The sequence below is a fragment of the Lutjanus erythropterus genome, chromosome 11 (genome assembly GCF_056507025.1).
Source record: "Lutjanus erythropterus isolate fLutEry1 chromosome 11, fLutEry1.hap2, whole genome shotgun sequence".
Taxonomy (NCBI): domain Eukaryota; kingdom Metazoa; phylum Chordata; class Actinopteri; order Lutjaniformes; family Lutjanidae; genus Lutjanus; species Lutjanus erythropterus.
Window position 1 is genome coordinate 31,796,159 of NC_139327.1, and position 23,760 is coordinate 31,819,918.

At 39.3% G+C, this 23,760-nt stretch overlaps 1 protein-coding gene across 2 annotated transcripts in view; it reads left to right on the forward strand.

The window, feature by feature from the left end:
• The window catches only part of LOC146319363 (glutamate receptor 1-like), a 94,420-nt gene that overhangs the window by 33,583 nt on the left and 37,077 nt on the right, over positions 1-23,760 (forward strand). For both annotated transcript variants that reach the window (XR_014771542.1, XM_084729968.1), the window contains exons 3-4: positions 8,043-8,282; positions 23,373-23,557. Coding sequence is in view for 1 of the 2 variants with exons in the window: in XM_084729968.1 (XP_084586094.1) it covers positions 8,043-8,282; positions 23,373-23,557 (425 nt within the window). In the remaining variant the exon portion in view is untranslated. The remainder of the gene's footprint in view (positions 1-8,042; positions 8,283-23,372; positions 23,558-23,760) is intronic.

Below are 23,760 nucleotides of genomic sequence, written 5' to 3' on the forward strand. Positions count from 1 at the left end.
AGGTCGGTGCTTCGTCATATTGGAGGTGTTTCTTCCCTCGCAAGAAATATCCTTACTGCATGTGTTGCATTTTTGCTGTGCTGTTAAGTTCTTGAGTGAAGCTAAGCTAACTTTTATGCATCTGCTGCAGTCAGCCCTGGTCCCATGGTCCAGGATACAGGCTACACAGAAATGTCTCTTCTCACATGCTTTTCTACATAATGTATGATGTGACATTAAGTTCCTGTAAAATGCTCTCTGGAGTTCTCCAAGAGTGAGACTGAAGTAAGCAAAAGTTAGGAACCAGTAAGCAGAGTCTAAATAGACATGTCCTGTCAGATCCACGAGTCTTGGAAATTTGGAACTAGTTCTTGATAGCCAACCCTAGTCGTTTGGCAGGTCAAATAAAAACATGATGACAAAATGTGATTGCTTTCAGCAGTGGATAAATAACTAAAAAATAAAACAAACAAACAAACAAAAAAATGTTACGCAAAGAAGAATTACAACATTTACAGAAGCTCTCTTGTTAACTGTCTTAGAGTCAAATAAAAGATTGATATCAGTTTTTGTTATGTTTGTCCAGGATTTGTTTAGCCTAGCTTAGCACAAAGACAGGAAGCAGGGGAAATCTACGAGGGTTGTTTCAACTAGAGTGAATAAAAAACACATTTCAAAAGTCTGGTCTGGTTCCAAACTTCTTAATTGCCTTAATCTCAGATTTGTTCAGTGATCCAAATAGCTGTGGTGTTGTGCTCATTAAAACAAACCGGTTGTTAAAACAACCAGAGATTTGAAGGCGAGGATAATATTAGCACAATGATAGTAGAAGTAATAACGTTTATTCATACAGCACTTTTGCTATACATTAAAAAAAAAAAAAAAGCTATGAAACAATGATAGAATAAGTAAAAGATTATAATAAGACACACACAGCTCATTGATTACTGTAACATTAAAGTTTGTAACATAAATTAGACTTCTCTTTATTGCATCATCCCATAGGTTGTGTATGAATGGCCATCATGGGCATGTTGTTGACCTAAACACAAATAACTACAGAGATTCTCAAGGCTCACAACATCTGTCGACTCTCTGCTGCCTGACCGTCTTTGATGAAGGAGCGGTCTGTCGTCCCAGTGGGACAGCAGCCCTAATGCTAAGAGACAGATACCTCGTTAGCATGATAGCATTCGCCCGCAGGCAAAAGTCTATTGTTGGCATGATAGCATGGCCCCAGAGGGAACGGTTATTTCCAGTGTTAGCCTGCCCAAAGGGACCAGGCTTGTCGTTAGCATGTTTAGCGCTGGCCAACGGGACTCTGAGGCTGCGTCAAGGACACACACACACACACACACACACACACACAGAAGAGATGAGGACATCTGTCAGCACATACTGTATGTGGCTGATCGAATGCTGATTTATTGATAGTTGATTGTTGTTCGTTTAATATAATTAGGTTTAGATGGACGCAGAGGAAGACAGACAGGGTATGAATGGTTCAACTGTTACATCAGCAGTTTGATTTTAAAGAAACTTTGAGGGATGGAGCATCTTGTTAATATTTATGTTTATTTTATTTTTGACTGTTTGCCGGCAAACATTTCCTGGGATTTTTTTTTCTTAAAGTTGCTGATAAGATTATACATTTTTAAATTACAGGGTCAGATATAAGATGTCAGTAATTAGATGTTGATATGAAGAAATAAACTAACAGTGGATGGTCTATAATACCCATGTTGTGTTAAGACACTGAGAATGATGATATTCAGGCTGAAACCAGCATGTCGTAAACTTCAACTTCTTCACCTCTGGTGATTATTCTCAGTCCAAAAAACAATTTATTGATGCTTTACTGCCAACTGCTGTACTGGTGTAAATGGAAGGATTTGCTTACTTTTCAAAACCCAGATTAATGTTTGCATAAGAGGCCATCAAGTGGGAAACTCTTCTCTAATAGCTGGCCACCTGGAGTGCACTCATTAACACAAGTGATGGTATCGATACAAACTCAATATGATTAGTTTCCTTCACTGCACTCACTGTAAATTGTTTGGGATAACGGCATCAGTTAAACAAATGAGGTGCATCTTAACTGTTAATAGGTGTGTTTCCATCCACTTTTTTTATGTGCATTTTCAATTTGCACATAGAAGAAACCTGAGTGGTAAAAAATCTGTGTATTGCAAAAAAGTTTTTCCGTTTGACTGAGATGGAAAAGTTGTATTGATAAAAGCAAACTCAGATCAAATGCAGTGGAAACAGACCTAAAGGACATTTTTTTCAACCTGTGCCCTATTTTCCCATGCTTTTGTGTTGGAGTGACTAATGGGGACAGCAATTTTTGAAATAGGTCCAGTATTGAGAGAGACTGCTGCAGCTGGTGGAAGTGAAACAGGTTCCAATGTAAGCTTTGGGGGCAATTCCACACATCAAAGTTCACTAAAAGTGCTTTTTTTCACTGACAGGCTCAGGTTGTTATTCTAAAGTGTCTTACAACATTATGGAAAGGATCCCTATATTGACCTTTTTAAGAGTAAGATATTTGTTTAACCAGAGACACTATATTGCTCTTGAAACCATCTTGGTTCATTGCTCCACTGTTCCAACTATAACCAACTGTGATTTCATCAAAATATACCCTTAATTCTTTAAGCTAGATGTTATGCTGACACCTTGTGTCGATTGGCCTGACCCAAATTTCATTGGTTGGACAGTTGCTGATATTTACTTAATTTGATAAGGACAGAAGTGCATCCATTATCTGGGACATATGCAGATCTGATTTTATTTATTGAACATTTCTTGGCTTCAGACTAATTGACACCATGTCAGAGAACAAACACAAATTGCTACATCAGCCCCCAGCCTCGGAGGACAGAAGAACTGAGTGGATAAAAAGTTTACTTTTGATGACAGCATTTGTGTGGATTTTACTCCATCAGACTGCTTGTTTTAATGAGGGCCCGCCGGTAACAATTCAAGATTAATGATGGATAAATACCAGCTGGTCGTGACCCAACTTCAAACTCGAAAGATTGAAGTTTCACCATGATTGATGAAATTTTAGTGTATATTTTGTAGGTTATCTCTTGAATTTGGTGCTAGCACGTTGCTAATGTGGCTACTCCCACAGGTTGGACGATGTTGGATGTTATGAAGTGGGATAGTGAAGAGCAAATGTGAATTTTAAAAGTCAGGTCAGATGCTGGTAACTAACTTTCATGTTGCTTTTTGTGTCTGTTTATACTGCAGCTTGAGCTGCGTTAGCTGTGGTATTGCACAGAAGCCAGCTGGTTCTGTTCTGTGATCTTTGTCGCCTGTGTGCGTGTGTTTGTGTGTGTTCCTGCTGTATGTAAATTAATCTGATAGACATGCCCTGATGGTCATGATATAACTACATGTAAAAAAGAAATAGCCATACTGCAAGAATTAATTTGCTTGGCAATGTTGTGTATCTTTGATAAGCACCCATTTAAGCGAGCAGGTAGAGTGCACTCAGTGCACTGTGCTTGACTTAATTAATCTAGAGATGATGTGCAGTTTGCAGTTTTTTTCCTGCATTTATCAATCATTTTGTTTTCTTTGGTTGACTACAGCCCCAGGCTGTACACGCTGTTTCTCTCCACTGCATCTCTGATTGTCTGATCTCCCTTTTGCTCCTGTTTCACATGACATCAATCTTGTTCCTCTTCCTCTGCAATGGTTTAATTGCACCAACTGGAGAATTAGCTCCACCTACTGTTTCTCATGATGGACTAACTCCTAATATTTGCTTAATGGATTGAAATTTGCATTATTTTCCATTTCTCTTTACAGATTTTTCAAAAAATTCAGTTAAAATTTGCACTACATTTAGATGGATAACTGTTGTATATGTGTATGAGTTGAGAGCATCCACTAAACATCTAATGCCAACTGGTTTGGTACCAAGAAGCAACCACCAGCTCTGGAAGCTGGCAGCAATGCTGAATTACATGAGGCTCCAGTTATTCAGATGGTAACCAGTTGCTGTTCCAAGAGCTGTGACTGTTTCGAAGTGAATTAAAAAGCCTCCAACTTTACTTTAGAAACAGAAAGTCAGTCATTTTTCCACAGTTTTCAATTCTTATTTTCACTTATTCTAATGAGTGTATTGGTATTTGACCACTCCAGTGTTTGGACCTTGTCATGCCACTGTCAGTTTGTCCATCTGACACTTTAGTCATTAGACGTCCTCCAGAGGATGAACTGTTATCATTTCAAGTGCTTCAGGAACTTTCTTGCATAACTCTCATATAAATCTAATGGGGAGATTGGAATTTAATGGGTACATTTTGTCCTCCGAAGACAATGAGTGCTTCTGCTTTCATGCTGCAGGGTGCCCCATGGATTAGTGATTCTGATGCACATGCACACTGTGTCTGTCTTCGCTGAACCGATGACAGGTGGACAGCTCTAAGTATGTCAGTTCTCTCCTGGCATTAGACATGGTTATAGTTAGTCTCCTACCACCCTTTCCAATTCGTCATCAAAGGGAAATCTCATCCTGTCCTGGGTTCTCCTGAAAGCATGCTTATGGTTTTTGATTTTACGTTGGTATTGCTGCCGTGATTGACTGTAACCATACCCCTCCATCTTCTTGAAATCCTCATAAATCACTTAATTGGCGATATGAATGATCCAGTTTCCAATTGTAAATCAGACGGCGTGTGTTGTGTGCACTTCATCTGTTAATGTGGCTTCCTCATCTTTTTGTTGTTTCGCACTTTAATCGCTATGTGCGTTCTGTTTTTTTTGCTTCCTTTTTTATATTGTTTGTATTTACATGAACCTCTTGATTTTAACAACACTATGACCTTCTTTGTAGCACCGCCCTCAGGACAAGCTTCTTTTTTTTTTTTTTTTTTTTTACGTAATATCTGGGTAAACCACTGGTGAAAAAAGACAAATATAATGGTACACTGGTACACTGCCGTTGTGATAATGTTCAGGACATTAATCCTTAGAGAGGAGTATAGTAGGGGGAGTAGAGGAGGAGAGAGTAGCCCCTGCATATGTTTTGATTGACAGGTGTCTTAGCCTATTATATGTAGCTGTGCTACATGCCACTTGCTTCTCTCTCCTCAGCTACACTCAGGCTTCACCTCTTTTTGTCCAAATGAGGATTTTCCAGGTGATGACACAGATAATACTGACATGTTTTTATACAGTCTAAAGCGGATTGTGCCCAGAAGACCATAAAATAAGACAGTGATTCACTGAATGACTTGTGGTGCCTCAGCAGTGAGTATTATTTTGTCTTAAGACTTAATCCCTGACTGTGAAGAGGCCCTGCATGAAGAGTAATTTGATTATAACCATTGTGTGTACGGGGATTTACCATGTGGAGGCCTTTTGTGTGAAACAGGAAACTTTATCAGCTGCACAGCTGCAGATAAGTCAGGCACTGAAATTATGTCTGTCTACCATGATGATAAAAACACTTTATCATCTGTCAGCTTATTGCCAAGTGGAGATTTTTCTGCTCTATGTTGCATTAAAAAATAGAGAAGAGCAGATAAAACAATAAACGTGCATGACTAATGACTGTGTATGTAGTGTCGTTTTAAAGAGAAATGGAGAGGAGTTGATGAAAATGCAAAAGAACAACAACCTAAAAGTCTGACAAAATGACAGTTTGGAGTAAATGCAAAGGACCAATGTGTAGGATTTAGCGGCATGTTGCATTGAGCTTGCAGGCTGCAAACAGCTCATGTCATCCTCCCTTTCCAAGTATGTAGGAGTCACGAATCTCACTCAAAACATGAAAGGCTGTATCTAGATACATTTTTTGGTTTGCCTATTCTAGGATAAACATGGCAGTGTAACATGGCAACCGCCATGGAAGAGGGCTCGCTCCCTTTGTAGATATAAACGGCACATTCTAAGGTAACAAAAACAAAATTCTTATTTTTATACACTAACGAAGACATCTGTATGCCAATATTTAGTCATTACGCCACCTACTGGCAACAGGAAATAACTTATTCTATACTTTGACGTGTTTCTCCAAGCGGCTTGAGCAGATCCGTGTCAAATCTGGTCAGAAAAACCTCAAGCCCTTGATTCTGATATATTGTACATTTCGTGAGTTTTCCTTGAACAGCATGTTGGTGGTGTGGCGTCTAAGTTCGATGTTCTGCCATGAAACCCAGAGTTGTTGTGACTTGAGTGTACATCGGCTAATCTGCCTCAAACTTAACATGTTTGATGACATGTCAAACATGTAGATGTGGTCGTCTATTCCTGAATTTGTGCAACAGTAGCTCTTCTGTGGGACCCATGACCCTGTTGCTGGTTCACCAGTCGTCCTTCCTTGGACCACTTTTGTACTAATCACTGCATACACTCCACAAGACTGGCCACTCCAGAGATGCTCTGACCCAGTCGTCTAGCCATCACAATTTGTCCTTTGTCAAAGTTGCTCCAGTTCCTAAGCTGCCCATTTTTCATGCTTCCAGCACACGAACTTGAGAACTGATTGTTCACTTGCTGCCTAATATATCCCAACCATTAACAGGTGCCGTTGTGACGAGATGTTTAATGTTATTCACATCTGTTAGTGGTTTGAATGTTGTGGCTAATCAGAGTTTATATTTTTCTTTAAAATCTATGTGTATATTATTTTCCTGTTGGCATGTTTTTATACTGTGTTTGGCTGTGTGAGCAGTGTCAAAGACAAATTTCCACCGCCTTACGACAGATAGGGAGTTTGTGAAGTACAGTGTGATTGAAGAAAACAGAGTGTAATACACAAACTATATTTTACTTTTGGTTTGTTTTGGTGACCTGGATTTTACGGCGAAAAAGGGGAATTGGAGCTTGAAAACAAGACAGACAACATGACAAATGGCATTATTGGAAAGAGAAAGATGTGAAGGAATAGGACAGAAGGTGGAGGAGAGGGCCGGGGATGGAGGGATGCAGGCTGACAGAGTGAGAGGGGGGTGGGGGTGTAACAAAAAAAGGTATGGAAGAGGTGTGTTATGCCCTGTGGATGTTACACTCCAAACACAGGAAGGAGGATATCACCAGGCTTATACAAACTTCACCTTCAACTTTATTATTATCGCAGAGGAAACGTAATTTGCAGGACAGCATTAAACACACAGGTTACAGGAACACATTGATCACAGTGAGCAGCTCAGGTGATTTTACTTTTTTCTGGTTGGATCGATGAAGGACAAATAAGATTTTTTGTTGTTGTTGTTGTTGTATGGCTTTTACCTTTTCTATTCTCTGCTCTAACGTTTTCGTTGCCACACTATAATTGTTTTGTTTATATGTGGATCATTTTCCCTTCTTTACTGTGTTATATTTCCATAATGGCAGAGGTTGGTGTGGATTAACCCCACTTACATCAACCAGCCATTAGACTATGATAGTTATTTTATATTTTAGGGCAGACCACTCATGGTTTTGATTTAATAAACTACTTAGCTGATTTGTTTATGGACAAACAAGTGTGATAATATTTAATCTTTTACATCAGTTTTTAGGGAAATATTCTCTGATTCCAGCTTCTGATTATCGGTATCTTTGAGGATGTTTGTTAATACAAAACAAGATATTCAAGGACTTCACCTTGGTCTCAGATTAAATGATTAATCAGTCAATTAAAAAATAAGCAGCGGATTAATGGTGAAAATCACTTGTCCATTTCTTATTACATAGCTACTGGAATAAGAAGGAAAAGCTCTAACTTTTTAAAACCTGAAAAGAGCCTTCCAGTTATATTTTCAACAGTGCATTTGAGCTGTGCAGTTACCTGAAAATAAAGCACACTGAAATAATGTCTGTGGTTATGGAAATACTAGGGCTGTTACTAACAAAGCAATGAATCAATTGTCAAAATAGTTGGTGATTAATTTAAAATTGATTCATAATTAATTTGTTGTTGCAGCTCTAGTAAATATTTATCTGAGAAAAGTGCCACATTAATTCAGCTTCTGTCGTCTGATGAGCTGACAAGTGATGAAACAATGATGTCTGTTTTAATAATCCACTCTTCTTCCTCCTTCCTCCTCCATCTATCCCAGTCTGCTCCCAGTTCTCAAAGGGCGTGTACGCCATCATGGGTCTGTACGACCGGCGGACGGTCAACATGCTGATGTCTTTCTGCGGCTCTCTGCATGTCTGCTTCGTCACGCCCTCCTTCCCTGTCCAGACCAACAACCAGTTCGTCCTGCAGCTGCGGCCCCAGCTTCAGGAGCCCCTCATGGCCCTGCTGGAGCATTTCTACTGGACCAGGTTCGTCTACATGTACAGCTCCGACTCAGGTGAGGACACGAGATACATGATACACCATAAATAAGTTTTATATGCATCTTCGTGATTTATGTTTGATGGCAGCATTCATGGACAGTGCAGGAAGTATTGTGTGTGTTATTGTTGTGATTATTGTGTATTATTAAAAGTGTGTTGTTTTAATCATAGTGGTTAGTATGCCATTTGTTGTTTTTTCATGGGATACGTGGACTTTGTAGTTTTGCGATATGACAAGATAAAGTGATGTGTTTATAACAAGAAAAATTACTTTTTAAAATGAAATTTTAAATCATTTGGCGTAATTATGAAAAAAGCATTGCCTATTTCTTCCTTAAGATGTTTTCCAAAACATATTTTAGTGCGCTGTGTAGTTGTAATATGAGAATGATTGTGTGTAGGCAGCCTGCCACATTACCCACCAGCTCCATGGCCTTGATGGTACTGCACATGCAAACCCCATTATGCCAAACTCAAGGCTTCAAAATGCATCAGAAAGCAGTGCCTGACATCATGTTTATTCACACTTGACAGTATGGTTCACTCTAAATAATTTTAAAGGTAGAATCAATGGGATTTGTTCAAGCTATTCACAACTGTACCAGAAAGTTATCACGACATCAAAAACCAATGTTTTGGGTTGGCAAAGTTTCCGGAGCACAGCAAAATAATGAGAAAAATAAGGAAATACAGTCAGAGGACAGTTTCTCTGCAGACAGAGTCACCACCACTCACTTCTGGTCGGTTGTAAGTGATGATTGAAAGGGCACGTCTGTATGAGCACAGATTGTTTCTTTGGAAAATTTTGCATATTATACCTTTAAACTTTATTTTAAATTAAATCAAGAAAACCTGAAATGGTGTTACTGCAGGGAGAGTGTGTACTTTTGGAGCAATGGGTGTTTTTCAGTATAATGGGCTCCTGGACAAATGGGCTTTTGGTCTAATGGGACATTTTTAAGGATTTCGGAATAATTGGCCGTCAGAACCATAGCAGGGCATTGATGGAAGCACACTTAATGAAGGAAAGAGCCAGCTGGAAAGAGTCAACAACAGAAATAAAAAAACAGATTCATGCACTTCAACTTTTGCAGAACACCTGCAGTCTTTTTTACCTCCACCTCTTCAACCGTGGCTGTGCAGAAAGTGCAGAAAAGTCACCAAACATAATGATAGCGTTTGACAGGACCCTCTCAGACTCAGTCTTCATCTGCTGCTGCTTGTCAGCCAGGAACTTAACAAACTGCTAAAAAATTCACATTTTGAGACTCAAACTGTAAATTGTGCAGTGAAAACTTCCTCTAAACTTCACCTTCAGGTCTTTGAGTCAAGCAGACAAACAAACAAACAAACAAATAAACTTAAAGAATTAGCAAAAAGGGCAGTTAGTTCTGTCATTTCCCCCCACCCAGCCGGATCTAGTGTCTCCCCACGGCCTCTGATCTGACATTATAGTCCATTTGACAGTTGGTGGCAGACTCTGTCTAATCTTATTGCCTTTTACATCTGCCCAGGAACCATCGGTGGAAGTCTATCTAGCGTAATAGTGCGTAACTGTCTGCCCCGGTGGAGCAGTCTGTCTAATGTTATCGCTCCTCAACATCTGCCGAGGAGACATTAGATGTTTGTTGGAGGCAGAGGGGCTTTCCCCAGGCTGAGAGCCTCCAACGCAGCTTTGGTTTATGCCCACCATCAGCACACACAGTGCCCCCGGTGGTGATTAAAGAGAACGATCAATAAACACACTTTTTAAACACAAAAGCTAAGAGGAGAGAAAATGATTGTGTAAAAACTACAGTCTGTATAAAAGTTGCAACCAAACTTTGACAGGCCAAACCTCTCCTCTCCTCCTCTCCTCTCTGAAGGTCCTGTTAACCAAATATTTTTCATCACTGAGTGAATTTTTTTAATAATGACAGCAAAATCATCCATCGTTTTGGCAGATTGAAACACTGGCTGCTTTTACATGGACAGTATTTCTTCAACCTGATTGAAATCATTCAGACTAGAGATTCCAACTTAAATATTTACATGGACCCTAAATAAAGTTATACAATAAGATATGACTTTATGTAACTTTCTTGGCAGGTAAAAGTGGTTCCACCTGCTGTGACGTGTCTAATCTGCTGGAAAAAATTGACATTAGAAGAAGAATATGTAGTTCTTCCTGTTATGTTTATTTGATCAATGATTCAGCCAATTCCATTATTCATCTTTTTAGACACTTATTTGAATAACTCCTTTATTCAAGCCTTTTGACCACTGAGGCATTAAACAGTTCTTCGTCTCCAATGAAAAAGTCTTTTCAGCAACAGACCAGTTTTGTTTTGCTGCTTAATGTTTTTATTTTAATCTATTTTCAAGTTCTTGTAAAGCACCTTGAATTGCCTTGTGTATGAATGGTGCTATATAAATAAAATTGCCTTGCCTTACCACCATGTTTATGTCTTAGAAACTCGTTCACATCACCTAATGTTACTTCCATGTGAGGCAAACATGCAGAAAGAATATATTTATTCCAAACTGTGGATGTTAATGACCATTAATCAATTATTCCCCATGAAGAATTTAAATGATTAAAAGTGTATTTAATGAAAAAATAGTGATCATTTCATTTTTAGTCTAGCAATGTCAATAATGGTGCATTTGACATTGTTTTGTTTGGTGGAGTGATTTGTTTAATAAAGAAACTTAAAATTGTACATAAAATGAGAGACAAAACAAGAAAAATATGAGAAAAAATATTAAATTATTAATGATCAATCAATTAATCGATTGTTAGCTTTTTCAACTATCTGATACAAAAATTTGCACAAAATTTGCAACTTAAAAAGAAATAATCACATTTAGAGTCTATCAACATGCTAATAAATGTTAATTTGATGTTTCTAGTAATATCTCTGTGATAATATGGTACAGAAATATGGTTTGAGTGTTAATGTGGTCATTAGGTGCAAATTTTAAACCAACCCTCTCAACCCAATTAAAAAAATCCTTCCATTTGAGTCATATCGAGCCGGTATCTTCTGATTGAGGTGGTTACATGAGGCATGTTTACTCCGATTAGGACTTTTATTCAAATTACTACTGGAATGTCTGTAAATGCATCTACTAAGGGCAATCGATTGCAACGAGTGGTTGTGTTGGTTGGAGCGAGGGAGAGATCACCTGAAGCCACATAAAAAGTAGAGAAATCATAAACCAAATAATCACAAACTACAAGGGCATCATTTATTAAAAGCAAAAATGTTTTAAAAAATTTACAGTGAGAGGGAGAGGATCAAACTAACTAATTTCAGACATCTAGAGGGAAAGAGTGAGAGAGATGCTCAAACCTGCCTGCCCCACACGCCACACCTGACTGCCTGGGCATAATGCACGAGGGGAGGGAGTGCTGTTGGCAGAAGAGCTGTGGGCTGCATTACTCAGAGCAACATGCATGGGAGTGAATTACAATAAAATATATTTGACTTGCCTGGTTGGGCAAGTGGGGCAGGAATCTACTTGCTTGTCAGTTTTTACTTACTTACTTTGATAGATATGAAACAATAAACATTCTTATGTATTGGAAATGGTACAACAATCCCCCTCCTTCTCTCCAGAGATGGACTTCTTCAGCTCAACCGTCAGCAGGTTGGGGAAGCTCTGCAAAAACCATGCGTTTAATTCTTTTTTACCACGTGCAGATTTTTAGTCCCAAGTAGCATTTTACTTGCCCTAGACAATCTTTATTGTATTGTCATCTTACCCCTGAGAGAAAAAAAACAAAACAAGAAAGTCACCAAATTGGTAGCATTGAGCCCTGTAATTACGATGCGGTTGATAAACGAGGTGAAAAAAGAGGAACTGAAGGACAAGCAGGTGGCTAAAACTATGTTTATTAGCCAGCTGCAGCGCTTTGTGTTGACAGCAGACCTCCACTGTTGACATGAAAAGTGCCTGGGCGGTCGGTGTCTGTGCTCATCATGTCGCTCCATGCTCTTATAAATGCACCATCTGTAAGTTTGTTCTGTATTAAATGTTAATGTGATTGAATTGTTTTTCAAAATTAGCCTGAATGCTATTAAACAGTCATCATCATTAGAAAGTAAGAATTGAAATGACAGATAAAAACAGATTATGGCAGAAGTTTTATGATCCTGTCCATCAAAATGACAGACAACGAGAAAGTCGTCAGCAACCTCCTCTCCTCTCCTCTCCTCTCCTCTCCTCTCCTCTCCTCTCCTCTCCTCTCCTCTCCTCTCACTAAATGTTGCTGAGTGTTGTTGATTGTCTATTTTCTGCTTGGTTGCTGGTATATGACTCGCTGCAACAGACTCTAATGCTTGCTTTGTGTGTGTGTGTCTGTCTGTGTGTGTGTGTGTGCGCGTGAACTCTCCAAACAGATGTATACAATATCAACAACCCAACCATTTATTACATAATGAACTAACAAGCCTACTTTGACCTTTATTCAACACACACATTAACACACACGAACAAACACACAGATAAAGACGCAATCGACACTGACTCATCCCATAATTATCATTCTGTCTCGTTGCCATGGATGCAGCCTTGCAGTAAAGCGTGCTCTCTGTACAGTGACAGACTCCTGGAAACATACAGTAGTTACAGCAAAGTGCAGTAGAGTCTTTTCAGTGTTTCATCACTTCTCCTTCTTCTTCTTCTGCTCCTTCTACTTCTGCTGCTGCTTCTTCTGCTTCTTCTTCTTCTGCTGCTGCGTCTTCTTTTGCTTCTTCCTCTTCTTCTTCTCTTTGTCCTCCTTGTCCTCCCCCAAAGACTCACCTATTTAGACAGGCGTTTCGGGGACCTGTATCCACCTGTTCTGCATTTTATGTACTTACTGTGCGTTTTCATTGTATATTGTGTCTTCATTATGTTTATTATTTAATCTTGGCACTTTCAAGATTTCTCTCTAGCGCTATACAAATACATTTTGACAGTTGATGAAAAAGGTTCCTATGGGCATTTTCCTTTTTTTCTTTCTCTTTTGAGGAATCTTTCAAAAGTTCACTTCAAATTTGCTTGACAATTAGGTGGAAATGTGGCCATTGACAATAAAACACAAAAACAAACAAAATCTCTTATTCAAGAGACATCTGACCACTGTACATTAAATACAATCTGTGTTTCCTTTTCCTTTTCCTCCTTATTATCCTCTTTTCACCTCTTCTTCTTCCTTTTCTGTTCGTCGAACTGTCCAGAGGACTGGGAAAGCTTTTACATGTTCTTGTCTTTCCCCTGCTGCAGTCTTTTATTTTGTTCTTTTTCTTGTCCTCTTGCCAAACATCAGGGTTCCCTTAAGCAAGGCATTTAATCTCCAGTGGTCAACGTGGCTGAACTGGACAGCACAGTGCTCAGTCAACCCTTCCATTGATTAAAAACAAAACAAAACATTGGACTGAAGGACGGACAGAAAGACAGACAGACAGCAGCTGCTAAGAAAATAAACCAGGCAGAGGAAAGCATCAGCGTGCATGAACAGAGTCCATGTGTAATTGAACATGAAACTGACTTTGTGTGTGTGTGGTTGGCATAACTGCTGCTGCATCGCTTGTCTAATATCTCGCTAACGCACTGTTAGCCACACGACATGCATGTTTGCACACCCCCACACACACTGTTATCTGCACATTCATGCAGCAGCACAAACATTACAGTGTGGTTGAAAAGAGAAAGACAGTTTGTCTTTTATCTTCCTTTTCTCAAGTGGAGCAAACAAAAGGAGAGTGGCCTCTTTTTTGTTAAATTTTTAACACTTTCAAACAGATCCTTTGTTTGATGTTTTCATGGTTTTATGTTCTGGTCCAGAGAGGTTGAAACAACACATTAAAATGCTTGTGTTTAGCAGGTCTAATGTTTACCATGTTCACCAACTTAATTTAGCACACCTGATTCAAATCTCGTCTGATTGTTGCATCTCTCTCTCCCTTCATCACTTTGCTGTCATCTGTCTCTACTGTCGTTATAAAATGAAGGCATGAATGTCCCCCCAAAAATCTCATAAATGTCATACAAAACAAAAAGACAGAACACACATAGACACAAATGGAAGCTTTATTGCTCCATTAGATGATTTTGTGCAATCAAAACTGTAAAAGATGACTAGTTCCCTTGAAGATACCCCTGCTCCATATAGAAGCCTGAAGTATCTGCCAACGTAATAGACATAAATTGCCCTTAGTTGCAGCTGATTTGGCCTCATGTTGACCCTGAGTTGTCTCTCTTAGGTCTTTTCCACCAACATGGAACCAGTCCGGTTCCAGTTCAGACACCTGATTTTTACCGTTCTGAGCATTTCCACTAAAAATAAACATGAAAAATGTGTTCCTAGCTGGAATTAACAGCAGGTTTTCCTTGGGAACCAAAGTGGGCATGTCTTATTCTACAGGTCTTTGTGCATTGTGCAACACCCTCTGTTGATGACATCCTTGATTATGATGGTTCCATTCAGAACTGGTGGAAATACAGACAGGTTCAGAGGATAGCACTAAGCTTCCAAGGATCTTGAATGGAACCAGTTCAAGAAACAAAGTTGAGATAGCCTCATGTTAGACCTGAGTTGCCCTGGATTGGCTGCATGTTGACCCTGATTTGGCGGTGTGTTGGCCCTTACTTGGTCCCACATTGGCCCCATGTTGGCACCTTGTTGGCCCCATGTTGGACCTGAGTTGGCCCCATGTTGGACCTGAGTTGGCCCCATGTTGGACCTGAGTTGGCCCTGTGTTGCATCAAACAGACAGTTTGTGTTTTAATGAGTGCCTGAGGACAGATGGAGGCTGATGCTGTAATTCTCTGTAAGAACTCTACTGGGAAAAAAAAACACTGGGAGTGATGGAAACTTACTGGTACAGTGCTGAAAAGTCCCCCCTCCTTGTCCTCCTCTTCCTCCTCCTGCACCACCTCCTCTTGTTTATGCCATCACTCCACTTTCTCTGTTCTTCTCTCATCTTTTATCCTCCTCTCCTCTCCTCTCCTCTCCTCTCCTCTCCTCTCCTCTCCTCTCCTCTCTCAGTACATTAATAGTAAATTCATGCAGGATGTTAATGTAAATTAGATGCAGAGCGGAGAGCAGAGTAATACCTATATTTATAAAACTCCTCTCTCTTTATCTTCCTCTCCGTCTATGTCTCACTCTCAGACACCTCCTCTATTTGTATCTTTAATCTCTCATTGTCTCTGTCTTCGGTTTTAGTGACTGGCTCTCTCTCTGTCAGTGTGGGTGTGCGGCTCTGCTGTATCTTTAATTGAAGGTTATACATTATCATTAACACACACTTGACTTGTTTTGCTCAGAGTCTCTGTGTTTGAGTGTGTGTGTGTGTTACTGTGGAGAGCTTAGCCCACACAGCAGCTGTACACACTGAGCCTGCGTGGATGCTAATGAGCAGTTACCTATCTGAGGTCGTCACATAAGATCATGTCACATCGTAGCAATTATGAGCAAAGTATCTTCGGTGTCCATTTTTATCCTTTCCCTGCCTCAGTAGAGAGTAACTAATCACTATATGGCCAGAAGTATGTGGACAGCTCAGCTACTTCTGCAACTAATTATTTTTTATTACTGATTAATCTGCCCATTATTTTCCATGATTAATTGACTAATCCTTTAGTATGTATGATGTAAAAAAAAGTTGTGAAAAACGCTAGTCACAATTTCCCAGAGCCCAAAGTGATGTTTTCATATAGCCTTCCTGTCCAACCAGCAGTCCAATAACAGCAAATACGTACATTTAATAAGCTGGAACCATCACGTTTGACATTTTTGCGTGAAAAATAACTGAAATGATGAATTGATTATCAAAGTAGCAATAATAATAGCAACATTTTTTCAGTAACTAATATGACTTTAAAGGTACTATATGTAAGAACTGGTCAGCCGTTTAATTCATGCTTCATGTAAATGGGGCAGCATATCACCGCTAATTGCAGCTAACTGAAGCTGCTGTTCGCTAATTAGCTCAATCAGTCATGCAGTTAGCACTCTGGAGTACAGGATAGACAAAGGAACCAGACTCAGTAGGTTTTTTCTACCAAATTAGCTCTAGTTTTTGTACCGTTTCTGTTCCAGATTTTTAGAACCTTGGTGCTATTTAGTGAACCAGCCTGCGTTTCCACCAAGTTTGAGTGGAACTGTTGTAATCAAAGATGTCATCAACAGAGAGTGTTGCAGAATGCACAAGGACCTGTGGAATTTGACATGCACACTCTGGTACCCAACAAAAACATGCTGTTTTTGTAGTTCCACTAAAGCTTCTGGTTCCAGAACCAATTTATGTTTGGTGTAAATTCTCAGAATCGTTCAAAATTACTTGCAGGATCACTTGGTGATTTTCAAGTTGCATCTCATACCTACTACAGCAAAATGATTGTATAAGGAAGCACTACATCATAGCCACTTGCAAAAAACAAATGCATTTAAGAAAACATGATTGCACAATCATTGTGTTCAACCTGATCAGAGCAAAAGTAATCCCGTCTCATAGTGCCATGCTCTACATTGGGAGCCACTCAGGCTCTCACTGAGCGTATTTCCAATCCTGCATTGATTAACTTTGTCAGCAGCCAGGTAATATTTTGTTTGAGGTTGATCTAAAACAAATGGTTACCTCAAGCTTCTCTTAGAAAATACCTGAACCTGTTTTTTTTTTTCTTGGGGCTACAGCCATTATGACCACTGCATTGTAGCCCTCTATAACACTGCATATTTTAACAAAAAAAAACTTTCAAACACTATATTTTCTTAAATTTAGCTTTTTGTCGGTGGCTGTAATGTAGCGCTTGCTTATAGAAGCATATAGACTGTAGGTATGAGATGCAACTTGAAAATCACCAGTAATATATTTGTGAATGTGTGATGAATCTGGAACACCGGTTCAATGTTGGTGGAAAAGGCCAGCCAGTAAACACAGCTGGACTGGGACCGAACACAGCCTCTGAGATCAACAAGACTGTGATGGATGACAGTGAATACAGTGTAGAGGTTATTTACAGTGACTTTTTACTATAATGATACCCATTACAACCTCTTAGATCTTGATCGTACACCTCTATGTTGATTTTTTTTTAACATGACACAAGAAAATATACTATTCAGTGGCTCAGGCTGCTGCTGGAGCTTCCTACTATCTGGCTTTTTTACGCTGCCCAGTTAAATTTTCTGATGATGGCACTTAACAACACTTGAGTCAGAAATAATGAGGGTTTTCATCTGCCTGCCAGATTTTAAAATGTGCTATATTTTGTCTCTTTGTTCAGCGTAAACATTTAAACCAAGTACAGTTGCAGTTATTGTGTTGTATAATTGAGTTCTCCAAATCTGAGCAAGTGAAGGACACACGCAGACACACTGACTGCTCTGACTTTGAGACACACTGAGGTAATAACCCTGGAGGAGGTGTCGCTCTGTGTGTGTGTGTATGTGTGTGTGTGTCAGACAGTATCTTTGAAGTTCCTTTTTCACTGTGTCTCTCTGTTCATCTCTCTCTTCTCTTTGAAGTCTATGTGCATTTTGCTGACTTGTCTTTTGAACACGGTGTGCGTCTGCATGTGTGTGTGTGTGTGCGCGTGTGTGTGTGTGGGTGTGTGTAATGTAAAATGCTGATGTGATTACTGTGTGTTGACTCATAGGGTTTTAAAACAGAGCAAAAATTGGCTGCAACGTTGTAGAAACATACTAGAAGAACATTAAAAGGAAAAATAGATCACTCTTACATCGTTAGACCTCAGGGAACAGATAAAGTGATCTTCATTATCTGCAAATAGCTGAATTTGTTTCTCAAGCAATATAATGCTAAAACCCATTATGAGACCAATCACAAATCCTCCAGGTGTTCATGGGTTTTTCTGTGTGGTGCTCAATCATATGCTAGCCCCCTAAATTGACACTGATTCATCAAAGCTTTGAGAATCCCTGGACTAAATTAAATCAAGGAGCTAAAACAGGCTACAAAACTAGAAATATTGCTACCTTTTAAGTGTTTTGAAAATGCATGATGATTGATTGGTTTCTTGTCTTTGTGTAAAGTCCTAGAGATCTGTTTTTATATTTTTGCCATGCTAACGGCATCTGTGGGTGCCGTTGTCTGAAAGTCATTCAGTTTGTTCCTTAATAAGATTTTATTGATACCAAAGCCATTGTTGATTTTGTTTTGTCTCTCTGATTCTTTATTGATTTCTGATCAGTTTTCTTTGGGACAAAAAGTCTGCCTATTAGGGTTGGGTATACTGGCAATACATCATCCAGCCCGAGGCAGCAAGGCCACGCCCCCTTCTCATGTTCAAAACTCATGGTTTTATCTAATGAGAGAGATAGGAAAATGCTTAAAAACAAACATACAAATGTATCATGATCTGTTTCCTCATCCTTTCTGGAAAGGAAGGGATCCCAAAAAGAAAACAGTAAGAGTCTGTGAGCCTCTACTACTGATGGAGAGCTAACGTTAGCTTGTGTGGGAGGCTGCTGGGGTTCAGTCACGACATTTAGAGTACAGCAGCCTCAGCCTGTCGTCTCTGACTAAATGTCAGCCTAGCCTACATCAACAGTTGTCTATGTAATTCAGTATTAGCAGTGTGTGGTCTCTGTGTTGGCGCATTGATCCCCTTGGAATGGAAAAGACTGAAGAAGCAAAGACAGCCGTTTGATCAGCCTTAATTTATTAAGATAATGTGAATGCTCTGGCTCAGGCATCAGACAGGCCTGTAAAGCAAGGATTTGTTTAACTCGACATGAATTCATACAAACTTGTGATAATTGTAATTTAAAATCATGCAAAACTACATTGTTGTGTGTGGGATTTCCAGTTTTCTATCCCCCAAAAAGGGACATGGACTGACATTTTGGCGCATCATGTAATCATGTAAACTTAATCCATTGATTCCCAAACTTTTTCTGGCATGCCCACCTTCAGAACCTGAAAAAAGTTCATGCCCCCCCAATCCCACAATCATTATCAATCCTTAACAATAATTAACAATACATAACTGGGAAAACAAATAAAGGTCAACATGATAACATCAGCAAACTATTGTTTGTTTAGTTCCTCTATATACATCATATTACTTTAACTTTGTTTCACTCTGTATTTCTCCCCTGGTCATCCACAGCCTCCTTGCAGTGTCTCTAGGCCCCCAGTTTGGGAAACACTTATCTAACCCAAGTGCAATGACTTCACACTAAATAGCAGCTACAGGACTAATTACAGAACAATAATTTTTGCTTTGGTATTCCTCATATCCTACAAACTCCAGCTTCAATCTTCAGATTGATATGATCGTATTTTATGACCTGTGGAAAGGCTGCTGTCATCATGATCAGTAGCATCCCAAACAGAGATATAATTAGCAAGTCATTATGACACATCGCATCAGTGATTATGTTTATGCTCCTCATTGCCGGGGTCAGGGCCGCCCACACTGCTAGCTGATGTGATTGGCATGAGGTCAACCAAGCAGTCAAGCACGGTGCAACCCTCTGCTTTCAAGTGTGCCCTGTGCATCATTAGATCCTTCCCCCCGTTACATGCAGTGCTGGAATCCTTTGGCGTGAAATACAGCCACACTTTAGGCTGTTTAGCTTAGCATTTTAACTGTGTTTACAGTGGATGCTAGCTAACGGAAAGGTTTGTGCAGCCAGAGCCATGTGAGTGACTGTTGCTGCTTGGTGATGCATCTGTAATGTCAGCACCCAAGGGTAAATATTTCAATAGACAGCTCAGGGGTGTGGCACCGAAATAAGGCACCAGGTTGTGGTTTGGTCCCTATTGGCGTCGCGGTTTGGTACCCAACCTTAAAGTCTACACAGGTTTTCAGTCTGTCTTAGAAAAAAAAGGCATACATATGATTGGTAAGTTGAGCTGACTGTAGAAACAGTCTGTCTTTCCTCATCTTAAACTGATGAAATGAGAGAATATCTCTGTTCGTTTTTGTTTAAGTTTTCTTGGTAACAGAAAAAAATCTGGTGAGACTTCCTGTGTGGTGCTAATGTTATTATACCAGGATAACAGATGTGCTGCTTGGTTGAGAAGCAGAGACACTTGTGCGTAGTGTCAAACATGTCATTCCTGGAATTTAAGCCCATGTTCTTGATGATCTCTCTGCATATTTCTGGTGTTTTCACCAGGACTTGTTATGATTATTTTACACTTATTACAACTAGCGCTGTTACCATCTTTCTCTGTGAAATGAAGCCACACATTGGACCGTGTATTCCTCATCGCCATGACATTGAAACGACTTACTTTTGCTCTACGCTCTGGGAAATAAAGGTTTTAACTAGAACCATAAAATGTTTTTTGGCTTATCCCCATAGGAGAATGCTGTTTGGTTCCTGGTAGAACCTTTTCAAAGGTTACAGTTGGAACACTTTCAGAGAATTCTACTTCGAATCCATCCAGCATAGTGGGTTATAGCTAGAATCATCTGTGAAAAATTTCACCCAGAACCCTCTATGAGAGGTTCTACAGATCACACCCATGGTGTTCTACCGAGAACCTTTTTTATATTCCAAGGGTTTTATCTAGACCCCTCCCAGGGGGTTTTATTGAGAACTTTTATATATTCCAAGGGTTTTATCAAGAATCCATCAAGGGGGTTCTACCGAGAACCTTTTTTGTTCTAAGGGTTTTTTCTAAAACACATTCAGGAGGTTCTAATCAGAAGCTGTTTATATAGAACCCACTCTGGGGCTTTTAATGAGAGCCCTCTATATTCAAAGCGTTTGTAACCCACCAAGAGTGTTTTTACCAAGAAACGTTTTTGCTTCAAGCGTGTTATGTAGAACACACTCAGGAGGTTCTTCTCAGGGTTTTATCTACAACACAGCCAGGGACTTGTACAGAGAATCATTTTACTGTACATTATGTGGCAAAGAACCCTGGGGAACCCTTGACAAAAGGGTTCTTCAAGGATTTAAATAATTCTTGAAGACTACTTTGAAAACGGTTCTTTGGTTGAAAACAACCCTTAGTTTACAAAGAACCCTTGACAAACCCTTTCTTCAAAAAAGTGTTTTTCAGAAGGAAAACGTTCTGGGTAGAACCTCAGCCATTTGGGAAGAACCCTTAACTCTAAGAGTGTTGTGCCACCATAAGTTTTACGTTTTAGACTTTATGGAAAAGATCTCAACAATGTATTGTGCTAAAATGTGTCTTAGAGCTTCACGGAGCCTTCAGCACTGTTGTGGAGTCTTGTTTTTCCCTACATCAGGTCTTTCAGGTTTGATCATCAAGTCAAGTCGGTGTATTATGTTTCTGCTGACGGTCTGACTGTGTGGGTTCTTCTGTTTAAATAATGGATTACAGCTCATGAGAGGAGACAGAAAGATAAATCTCATCAGAAATAATTCTTCATCGTCATCAAAATGTATTTTTTTCTAATTCAACAGGCCACTTAAACAGAAATAAAACCATCACAAGTCTTAGTATGGAACAGCTTTTTGAAGTTAAACCCCGGCCAAGTCCAGCCTGAGGCAGACAGCAAACATCACAAGAGTTTGATTCCACAGAAGAAAAAAAAAACAGTTTGACATTCAGTGTGAGAAGCCACTGTCTCTTCAAATCCACTCCTCAGTCTTTCACACGAAAAATATCTCGGTGTTGGTTGTGTGCTTCCCAGCTGTGAGCAACAAGGCAGGCAGTTATGAATTTAGTTAAGTTTTAGTTTACCTTATTTAATTAAATCAGAAGCTCAAATACACATGCAAATAAATAATTCAGCAATGTGTCTTTGAAAAGTCAAGATGTCAAGATGAAATGGAAAATACAAACAGTTGATTTCTCTGTCTTTTTTTATTGAACAGAAACAGATCTTTAAAACAGGACTAAGCAGCAGCTATTGATGCTTTAGTAATGCTGGTCTACCACTGCCATGATGGGTCAGCTATTGATTATTTTCGTTAAATAAATATTCTATCAGTCAATCAGATAAGAAATTATATTTCTCCTTTTCAGCTGTTGCAGCTATGTAACTGCAAACATGACTAACCGAACTAAACCTTTGGCTCTTTGCAAGCTAGCATCTACCCAGCCAAAGATAATTTGTGAATGAAAACACTCATCACATCATTAAGGTAGTATATTTAAATATTTTAGGCTCATCAGGTCAATAGTTTTGCTCTATGTGGGATTATACATATCTTATATATCTATAATTATTCAGCACTGTTTTTTGTTGTTTGACAATGTTTTACAAGTGTTCAATGTGCTATGGTGCTATGGGCATCCAGTTGACTGAGATATGGCTATACCATGGGTCATAAACTGTATGGTTATAAGGTATGGACCACCTGCGGAGCATAATTCATTGCTGTATTTGGGTTGAATGTAAGTGGGCTGCGTGAACCGTCATTGGGCACAGACCTGTTTTGCTATGTGGCATTTGGAGCAAGTACCTCATGAATAAAAAGTGTTAAAGTCAGTGTGCTTCAGCTGCTATTTCGGCATGTCTGATACATTTAATCAACACTTCAGATCTTCTGCTGCTCATCTCTTTTTCAGGTTTTCGCTCCAGGTTGTGTACATTGATTAAGCTGCCACTCAAAATTGTTTCAGCCTTTTCAGCCACAACAAGTGCCGATCTCAACTCAAGCTCTGCGTTTTACTTATTTATATCTTAAGATGTTCTCAAATGTCAAAAGCTAATTCAAGTTAGATTCAATGAAATGCAAATAAAACCCTCCAACCCTAGTCTGGGATGTAATTAACCACAATATTCTTGATTTGATTTGCATGTCTCGGTCACCATAGCAACAGATAAACACACTGCGGAGTGCACTTTGACCAGAAGCTACTGATGCACATTTCTGAGAGATCACTGTCTCATAACAAGATGATCTTATTTAATCAAGGCCATTTTTGTGTCATAAGTTCATTCTTGTCATTACTACATGTAAAGTTTTTAAACATATCGTTATAACAGCATACAGACTTATTTTTTTTTAAATCAGAGAAAGAAAAGACTAATTAAGTCATTAGGAAAAAAAAAATAATTTATCTTAATCAGTGATAAAATGTCCTGATGTGTCAGAGTTACTGTTTCATCTTGCTGTGTCCTTCATGTAAACATTGATGTAAACACTAATTTGTATGCTGTTTCCCTCTCAGGTCTGTCGGTGCTGCAGAGGATCTTGGACACGGCGGCAGAGCGGAGTTGGCAGGTTACCTCCGTTAATTTGGACACTCTGACAGAAACGGCCTTCATCAAGCTTCTGGCTGATCTGGATTATAAGAAGGACTTTCAGATCATCATCGACTGTGAGCTGGAACGACTCAACTCCATCTTAAACCTGGTAAAACACTCACTGATCCAGTCTCAATAAATCATATTAATAATCATATTATAATCACACCTGAAGTTTGGTCCAGACAGAAGGAAAAAATGATCCATCGTTGCATTTTAGTTCTGGTCTTGTTCCTGTTACGCAGATAGATTTATTAATAGTTTACCTTTTCAGATCATGCTAAAATCACTTGCCTACCTGAGGATCAACAT